General features: G+C 38.7%; 1 protein-coding gene across 2 annotated transcripts in view; it reads right to left on the bottom strand.

Moving 5' to 3' along the window:
- Window positions 1-6,487: 6,487 nt before the first annotated feature.
- The window catches only part of LOC106528556 (protein FAM104A), a 4,643-nt gene continuing 1,182 nt past the window's right edge, over window positions 6,488-9,948 (bottom strand). For both annotated transcript variants that reach the window (XM_014023757.1, XM_014023759.1), the window contains exons 2-3: window positions 9,606-9,726; window positions 6,488-8,849 (exon numbers count right to left, since the gene is read on the bottom strand). In XM_014023757.1, coding sequence (XP_013879211.1) covers window positions 8,634-8,849; window positions 9,606-9,726 — 337 coding nt within the window. In that variant the 3' untranslated portion in view covers window positions 6,488-8,633. The remainder of the gene's footprint in view (window positions 8,850-9,605; window positions 9,727-9,948) is intronic.

Here is a 9,948-nt window from a genome sequence, read left to right as displayed (position 1 = left end):
AAACCAACGTTACTCTCTACCAAGGACATCTTCATCCTTGAAAGAGTGACCGCTGGCCTGTAGATGAGTGTAAACTGCAGAGTCCTGACCTGATGAAGTAGCTCGTCTGTGCTGGMTCATTCTTTTGAACAGTGGCTGTTTTGTTTCCCCAATGTATGACTGATCACAGTCCTCCTGACACTTAACAGCATATACTACATTACTCTGTTTTTGCCGGGGAACTGGATCTTTGGGGTGAACTAATCTTTGGGGGCTAACCGTGGGCTAATCTCAGACTGAAGAAGTCTCTTGGACGAGAGACAAAACGTTTCACTAAAGAAGAACCCATCTAAAGGACCTACTAATTTTTTCTTTTTGGTTTTAATAAGTATTTCCATTACGGAGAGGAAGCAAAGAGAGGGTGGAAAGAGCTCAGTGGGAATACATGTCTGTGGGAGCCATAAGACCTCATGCTCATCACTGCTGAAAACAAAATGAAAACATTTTATTGTGCCTCCGCAACAATCACAAACTCTCTTTCTTTAAGTGTGTCTAAGTAGCTGCAAGCTGCATCACAGACACGGAGCTGCATGGTGAGGGCCCATGTTTTATTAATTTGCAGATGAGCTCAGCTTTTGATGGCGTTGGCCGCCCATGGGTTCAATTAGGATAATACAGGGAGAGGGGCAGATTATGGCCTGCTATTTAAGCGAGGCTACGGTATATCTCATCCTGACAGTTATAGTCCAAATGCAACAAATTGCACCGTGGTGGCTGTGAGTGGCGCCATATCAGTCCTGTGGTGATGAAACATGGCAGCGTGGCGGGTCAGCTGCGTGGAGACARCACCGGGCTCCGTGAGCCGTGCGGCCCGTCCTCACTGAGACGACAGCATAAGCCCGAGCTCAACCGTTTCCTGTTCAGTAATAGAGGCCATTTAGAAAGCGGCGGTCTATATGGTGGAGCGCTGAGTGCATGCTCTATCCAGTCAACCCTAAACAGTCCCACTTAGCATGACTCTCTTCAAACCATTGCACTTCTTCTCTGCTGCACGGGTCTGGGTTGAAAGCCTGCAAGTGTTTACGGCTCAACGGAGCAAAGCTGAACCATGTAAACATGACGATTTTACAAATACAAGAGAGCAAGAACGTTCTAGCAAGCATCTATGCAGAGATGTGCCACTCAAAACAGCCTTTTCCCAAATTTCTAGGGTGAATGATTATAACCGGTTGGGGTTTTGGCTGTAATTAGGCTCTTGAGTGAATTTGGTCATTGTCCTTGCAATGCGTTGTGAGAAACTGAATAGAGGCCATAAAACAGAACTCGAAACTGTGACCTACAGGGCCTGTGGGCTAACGGACAGCTCCGTTCAGTCCATTCAAAGCATTTCAACTTCACACAGCTGTACAGARAGTGGTTGTACTCTTTCTCAGCTGCAGCCGAGCAGCATGTTTAGGCTACAGTGGTGGAGATAACCTTCAGTCGACAACCTCCTTCAAACTATAACAAACACAGTAAGGGGAACCAGGGCCGGCCCTAGCTAATTTGGCGCCCAAAGCAAGATTTCAGTTGGTGTCCCTAGTGAAATTGACTAAATCTCACTGCCATTTTACATATATCCACATACCAAATTAAACAATTTGGTGTTTTACATTATTTTCTATCTTWAGAAACCAGGCTATCCAATTAAAACTGTCAACAATCCATTTCTTTAGAAACAGAATACCAGAAGTTTACCTCATACCTGCAATCATCTTACAGCAAAGAGGAACACCTGTTCATGTTAACAAGCAGCTGTGGAGTGAAGCAGTTCTAGGTGGGTCCAGGACAATTTTGTAAAAGATTTACTCAAAACTATGCATTTTCCAGCCATTTGAAGAGCATTTTACTGAATTCTTGGATTAATAAAACAACATAAAATCTGTATTTTAGAAAACTAGACTTTAACTTGAACTTTGAGATCTTAACTTAAACTTCCATTATCCTTATTGTTATTCTATTTACACACTGAGCACCAGTAGCTTGTACTGACTGCATCATGACACCTTTATCGTGAAATATCCTCAGCACCGTATAACCTCATTTAGTAACATAACAGGCTGAGAAACCCACAGAACAAGTTAACTTCATTCAATCAATCATACAAAAAATTAAATTAAATTCTGGACCCTATTTGTGGCACCCTCCAGATGGATGGCACCTTTAGCCTTTGCCTATACTGCCTATAACGCCCACGAGCCCGCCCTGAGGGGAGCAGTGAACACATTGAGTATAGCTTCTTTTAAAGTCATGTGATTTTGGTTATAGTGCTATAATTCTACATAAAAAACAGGATTAAAAAATGAACATCTCTTTCTTATCTACAAATCTTGATTTGTGAATTCTCAAGTGTTTTATCATGACCTGATGGCCACTTTTTTATTTCACTATTCTAAGCAAGCCAGGGCAAAAGGGCATTGCTGATGTTCTTGGTTGGTCTTTAATTCTCAGGATGCCCGTGGGACCAGCAGAGTGGGCGAGTCTTGCTGTACAATATCAGGTTGGCAAAACAGATGTTTGTGTTGGCTGCATACTTAATGCCAGCCTAATTACTATTTCAAGCCAGGCAACAACTGTCCAAACACCATTCTGCCAAAAAAAAAAAATAAAATAAAATAAAATAAAATAACAACAGTATGACCAGATAAGTTTTAGCTCTATTTCATCTTCTATATATTATATATATTTTAATACGCCAATCCACTTTCAGTGAAGAACTGCACCACAATTAGTTTAATAAAAAAAAAAAACAGTTTCAGACAAATCAGAGGAGTCAAAGGAGGTTTTATATTTTTCAAGTGTGAAAGCTGAAGGTGAACTGGACTGTGAAGCACACAAACATTGTTTCTGTTTTTTTTTTTTTTTTTTTTTTGGTTTGTGTGTTTCTGGTTATCACTGTGATTTCACCTTTGAAGAGAGAAAGAAAAAGGAAAAAGAACCACAGAGCTAACCCAGAATTGTTTCCACTGGCTATGGTTAAAAAATAAAATAAAAAAATATATATCTAACAATATATGCGCATAATATGTATACCCAAGAACAAGGACAGTTCGTTTAACTCTCTCTTGCCTCTCCGCTCAACTGATGTGAGCCATTCATCACCACCCAGCTTCACATCTGTATGCTGCCCATGTGTTTGTGTGTGTTGGGAAAATAGATTAAAGTTATTTTTTTCATAGCACACTCTAAGCTTTTGATCCTGTGTTAAATTCCTCAGCATTTATGAGTTTTAGACTGTGAGAATTACGGTTTGTGTGAACCATCGAGCGCGTGCTGCCCTCTACTGCCCTTTTAATGAACATCTGGTAATAAAAAAGAACCTCTTGTACTCAAATTATTAACATGCAGGAGAAACTCATAAGGCTTATAGTTCAGGTAACGGTCAGTTAGCGTGCAAATTGTATTTCGTTTGCCATTGCTAATCCTCCAAACACTTTGGGCTTAAAGAAAACACATCAAAAATCTAAAACTCACCTTGCCTTACACTTTCTGATGCTCTACTTTAAAAGTTATATATCTCAACAAAAAGCTTTATTGATTTGATTTATTAATTTATTATTTTATTTTATAGGGATTTCTTATCCTGACTTGACATTAGCTCATATGTCATCTCTAATTCATAAGATGAGTGGAGGAATAGAAGCCAGCAAGGTAATCATGGTTACACGCAGTRGATTAATGTATGTAATCTGTTACTGTGTTTGTGACAAGGACACACAAAGGGCTAATTAAAGAAAGCTTTTACTGCTCCTCCWTCAGATCAGGTCATGTCTCATTAAAGATGGTCTCAGTGCAAAGGGAGTCATTCATTACTGGCTGTTTGTGTGGAAGAAAGAATGCAATTCATGCTAACCAGGCAGGTATGACACGATGTGGAGGCGAGCAGTAAACATGCTCCGTGCTAAAATAAATCATGGAMTTATATTTGAAAACATTCTCACGTGTTAGTCTGGATTTTCAATCTAGGTCGGGGGTCTGCAACTTTTAGAGAGACATTTCTTCCCCTTTCACTGGTTTAATGCATCTACAACTGTGRTTTTCAACTGGTGGCCTGTGGACCACTTTGTTTGCTGAAAGGGTGGTTTCCGGCCAGTATGGGATGACACTGTAAAAGTAACAATATATAGAGAATTTGAATTATTATTATTTTTACGCTTTAGAATTAAAGGGATCCATGATTAGCTGTGACATTAGACTTTATTTAATAAGCATATATTTTAACTGTAAAATAAAGACTGTAAAAATACTGTAGGATGTTCAGTTTTTATCATTTTTAAACTAAAAGTTTAAAAATAGGATTTTGGACTGTGCTTCTTGGTGAATCTCCGTCCATGTTAAAATATATATGTTTGAAATTTACAAAACTAAACAGCCTGCAGTATTTTTTCAGTCTTTCTTTTACAGTTAAAATATGTTTATCAAATAAAAGTCTAATGTTACAACTAATCATGGATCCCTTAAAAAAAGAAGAAAATGTTCATGTAAACAAGAAAAAATATGTAGTTTATACTTACAAAATACAGCGGGTAAAATAAGTATTGAACACGTCACCATTTTTCTCAGTAAATATATTACTAGAGGTGCTAATGACATGAAATTTTCACCAGATGTCGGTAACAACCMAAGTGATCCATACATACAAAGAAATCAAACCATAAATGTCCAGAAATGAAGTTATTTATAATAATGTGGAATGGCACAGGGAAAAAGTATTGAAYACATGAAGAAAGGGAGGTGTAAAAAAGGCATGGAAAGCCAAGACACCAGCTGAACTCTCTCAGTAATTAGAAAGTAAGCCTGCCCCTTGTCGGTGCAAGTTAATATCAGCTGGTTCAGTCCCAAATGATGTCCAGGTATCACATCTGATGATGGGTAAAAGTAAAGAGCTCTCTCAAGACCTTCACAACCTTATTGTTGCAAAGCATAATGATGGCATCGGTTACAGAAGAATGTCTAAACTTCTGAAGGTTCCAGTGAGCACTGTTGGGGCCATAATTCAGAAGTGGAAAGAACATTATTTCACCATAAACCGACCACGACCAGGTGCTCCTCACAAGATTTCTGACAGAGGAGTGAAAAGAATTATCAGAAGAGTTGTCCAAGAGCCAAGGACCACTTGTGGAGAGCTTCAGAAAGACCTGGAATTAGCAGGTACGATTGTTTCAAAGAAAACAATAAGTAATGCACTGAACCACCATGGCCTGTATGCACGCTCACCACGCAAGACTCCACTGCTGAAGAAACAGCATGTTGAAGCTCCTTTAAAGTTTGCTGCACAACATTTARACAAGCCTGTGTAATACTGGGAGAATATAGTCTGGTCAGATGAGACCAACATTGAACTGTTTGGATGCCAGAATACACATCATGTTTGGAGGTCAAATGGCACTGCACATCAGCCCAAAAACACCATACCAACAGTGAAGTTTGGAGGTGGGAACATCATGGTGTGGGGCTGTTTTTCAGCATATGGTACTGGCAAACTTCAAATAATTGAAGGAAGGATGAGTGGAAAAATGTACAGAGACATTCTTGATAAAAACCTGCTTCCATCTACCAGGATGATGAAGATGAAACGTGGCTGGACATTTCAGCAAGACAATGAGCCCAAACACAAAGCCAAGGAAACTCTCAGTTGGTTTCAGAGAAAGAAACTAAAGCTGCTGGAATGGYCCAGCCAATCACCTGACCTGAATCCAACAGAAAATCTATGGAAAGAACTAAAGATCAGAGTTCATAGAAGAGGTCCACGAAACCTTCAAGATTTGAAGACTGTTTGTGTGGAAGAATGGGCCAAAATCACACCTGAGCAATGCATGCCACTAGTTTCTCCATACAGGAGGCGTCTTGAAGCTGTCATTGACAACAAAGGCTTTTGTACAAAGTATTAGATAAATTTCAGTAAGTGTGTTCAATACTTTTTCCCTGTGCCATTCCACATTATTACAAATAACTTCATTTCTGGACATTTATGGTTTGATTTCTTTGTATGTATGGATCACTTGGGTTGTTACMGACATCTGGTGAAAATTTCATGTCATTAGCACCTCTAGTAATATATTTACTGAGAAAAATGGTGACGTGTTCAATACTTATTTTACCCACTGTAAATATTTAGTTCTTCTCAGCAACTTGTCTTGCAGGTATTCCAAAAAATTCTTAATGGTTAAGGGGGAAAAAAATCACACTATAAAGCTGAATTATTGAAGTGGTTAACAAACCCAACATGTTTTCCTCTTGAACTAATAGTTTTCAACACATATTTGCAAACAAACTGACAAACTGCTAAAGCTAGCCTTGTCTGTTGAGGGTATACAAAACAACAAACCAATCTTGTGTTTCAGTCAAAGCTTCAGAGTTGCTGCAGAGGGGCCAAAGAGGCACACGTGGCTCCAGATGAACCTTAGGTCTTGAGAAGCACGTCTCCTAAAATTTCTCATCTCTTAGAATATTATTAAAAACAACTCAGTCACTCTATAAAATCAAAATTTATTTCTGAAATAAAAGAATATCCACTGAGGGAAGGGGCAATTTGTCAAGATTAATAGTTTACATTTCTAAATACAAAACATATACAATTAAGAAAATAAATATAAACCACGTCTCCAAAATGGTTTAGGTTTTGACACATTGGTTTAACAAAAATAAACTCTTCTTCGAAAGAGGCTAGGCAAAGAAATCAATTCTGCTTTATAGAAGCTGATGTGCAGCCTTACATGATACATGATCTGTGTGCTCAGATAAGTCATGTCAGCAGGTAAAACTACATTTTAGTGACAAGACTGTCACCGCTTCTTAAGCAWCAAAACTGCAGCTGTCCCCTATCCAAAACTGAGAAAAACATTAAATGGGGGGATTTGTAGAAGGGAAAGTGGAGTACTAGACAAAAAAAAAAAACTTTTCTTTTGCTTTATTTCCATTTCTTTACTACATCTAGTCTACTACATGAGACCCTGGTCGATCACAGATCGCTTTAGATGGCAGAGGATATTGTTACTGGCAGTTCTACAAATGTTGATATGCATGTCTTTTCATACTTGAAGGCAGAATTCAATGAAAAAAGTTCCATCCATGGTAACACTCAACTGAAACACAGAAGAAAACCTCATTTACAGAATGTCTGAAAATGTTTTAAAGCAGGGGTGCCCAAACTTTTTTGAACCAAGGGCTACTTTTGAAGTTGGCATTTTGCCGAGAGCTGCTCGTCCAGTCTCAGTATCAAAAAAACAACAACATAATTTTGTCTCCCTACTCCTCACTTCTTTAAAGTAAATAAAACAGAACGTAACGTGTTGCTTGTTTTATTTAATGAAAGCATGTGTAAATATTGTCAAGGACCATATTGTGCAGGACCATTTTCTTCCAACCTCAACSTTTAAAGATGTTGATTTTCGTTAGATTTTTGATTTCTTAACATGAGAAAAGTAAAGGAAGTCAAATTTGGGTTAAAAAAATCCTCACTTTTAACTTGTGAAAAAAAGTTTTTGTTCCATCATCAACTGTAACATCAACAAGCCTGTGTTGTTACACTTAAAAAAGACAATACATAATAATTATCAAGGACAMAAATGATAACTGTCAAAAGTAAATCTTTCTTTTTTTATATAATCCAATTCCAGTGGTTTCAAATAATGAAATTATTTGGGGGGAATTTGAACTGTAATAATTATATGAGGAGAAACAGGGTGAATAGTCAAAATGTCATAAGTCATTTTTACAATTGGTTGAGATCAGAAACCAAAAGTGAATGAAAAATAAAACAAGAAAGCAACAAGTAAAATCTACTGAAGTGTTTACACTGTTTTTTATCGCCTCTTGAAACTAAATGTGAATCTAAATGCACCTTTTGTAAATAACAGTAAACACAGAACAAGTAGATTTAATGAAAATCCTATTCAGAGTAATTGTGAACGTAAAACTGCAAACGAGTTCTAAAATTGTTTTACAAGTGTTTTGGAGTAACGTGAAATCCTTTACTGTCTCTAATGCCTTACTTCTTTACATTTAACTACAATTTGACAGCATTTATATTTTACCTAAGTAATGGAAAACATAACCTATCATTAGCCAATTGTATACCTACTGGTTCTACAGCCTCTTATGAAGGAGTTTCTGCCCAAATGACAGCAAATGTGCATTCCAAAACAAATGACTATCCTCCCTGAGACTGTCCATGTTACCTAAAAACATCTGATTCAGCATTATGTAGGCCAAGAACCTCACTGCAAGTCTAAAGAAATCACACAAACTGGCCTCAAACTGGGTTTGATGCCACTTCAGAAGCTCTTTTCTTTTCAAACGTTTAAGACAATCAGACACAAYAAGGCTCTCAGAGCAAGAAGGAAATCAGACTGGTCAGAAAAAGCAGGTTGCAGGATATTTTTAAGGTTGATCAGATATTATTGCTTATTTGAAAATCACAGATTTATTTCAAAAAGACGAGCTGCTCTCAGATACCCAACCAGTTRCCGGCCTCCATCCGCAGGTCTGCARAACCAACCGTGAGRTGTAAAGTACCAGGAGATGGGTGCTGGAGCGCTGGAATAAATGAGTGTGTAATCAGGTGGCAAACTTCAGGGCATTAGTCCTTTGGTGGCTGACGAAGGAACATTATTTCATCTTGTGTCTCTGAGCTGACCTCGGCTTTGCAGACTCTGRAAGTGGGCCTCCTTGAGGATGCGGTTGATGTGCGAGTATGACACCGGGTTTGTTGGACCCGCCAACTCTGAGGAGTTGCTGGAGCTGAGAGGACTGCAGGGCCCCACAGCATACTGGCTCCCAGCTGCATGTTCTGGACTGCTGATGCTGCWGCTGCTCTCACTGTTGGAGGACTGTTGGTGACAACAAAATCACGAGTAATGTGACCAACTTTTTATCTTGAGCCTTAAAAAAGTATAACCTAACGGCACAATATTCACTCCTTTTTACATGTACTGTTTCCTATTTGTTTACTTTCCATGAGATTCCATCACAATGTTGACCAATAAATGGTAAATGTACTTTATTTGTCATCAGTGCATGTTACCATGCAATGATGAAATTTGTTCTGCATTTGACCCATGACATGTGAGAGGTGGAGCAGYGGGCAGCTATGTAGGCGCCTGGGGAGCAGTTGGGAGTTGGATGTCTTGTTCAAGGACACCACGACATGTGGGCATGGCGGGGAGTCGAACCTGTGACTTTCTGGTCCCAAGTCGGCTGCTATAACACTACACCACAGCCGYCCCACAATAATAAACTATTTTTCTTTTTAACCCTTTTCGGATGTGAGATTGTACATAACTTTAATTGATTCAATCCCTCAAAGCTACAAAACTTAGTATTTTATAAATCAGTTTGCCTTAAATATATAAATATTAAGAGAGTACAAGGTTGTTGTTTTTTTGTGCTTTTCACTTCCTCCAAGTAGGTATATTGGGGTTGGACAAGAAGAATTATCTGACAATTAATCAAGCAATAAGATTTTCTCCAAATCTTACTCACAAACTAACTACTGCAACAGTGTTACATCATGACCTTATATGCTTTTTAGGTTAATTGAATGTTTAAATCAAATYTGCGGGATTCTTGACATTTATTGTTTCTACCTCAGAGTCCCACGCATCCCGGCCTGGCTTCGGAGAGAGAGGATGAGGAGCTCGGTTATGCCTTTTGGCTTGGTCTCTCAGGTGGCCTGTCTCCTCCTCACCACCACTGTGCTGTCGTTTCCTGTACAGGTAAAAATCAGTTATACACAGGTATGATTACTGGGCAGATATTTAGGGGAAAAGCTGTGTTCTGAGCACTTCTCTGCACTTGGTTAAAACAAGTTTTAAATAACATCAGATCAACATATTCTTTATCCATCAATAATGACACAATAACAAAACGGGTTCTGACTGTTGTCTGTGCTTACGGGCCGAACAACAGTTCAGATTACCCACCCTTCTT

This window comes from Austrofundulus limnaeus, unplaced genomic scaffold (assembly GCF_001266775.1).
Source record: "Austrofundulus limnaeus strain Quisiro unplaced genomic scaffold, Austrofundulus_limnaeus-1.0 Scaffold389, whole genome shotgun sequence".
Lineage (NCBI taxonomy): Eukaryota > Metazoa > Chordata > Actinopteri > Cyprinodontiformes > Rivulidae > Austrofundulus > Austrofundulus limnaeus.
This window is presented reverse-complemented; position numbering and strand designations above follow the sequence as displayed.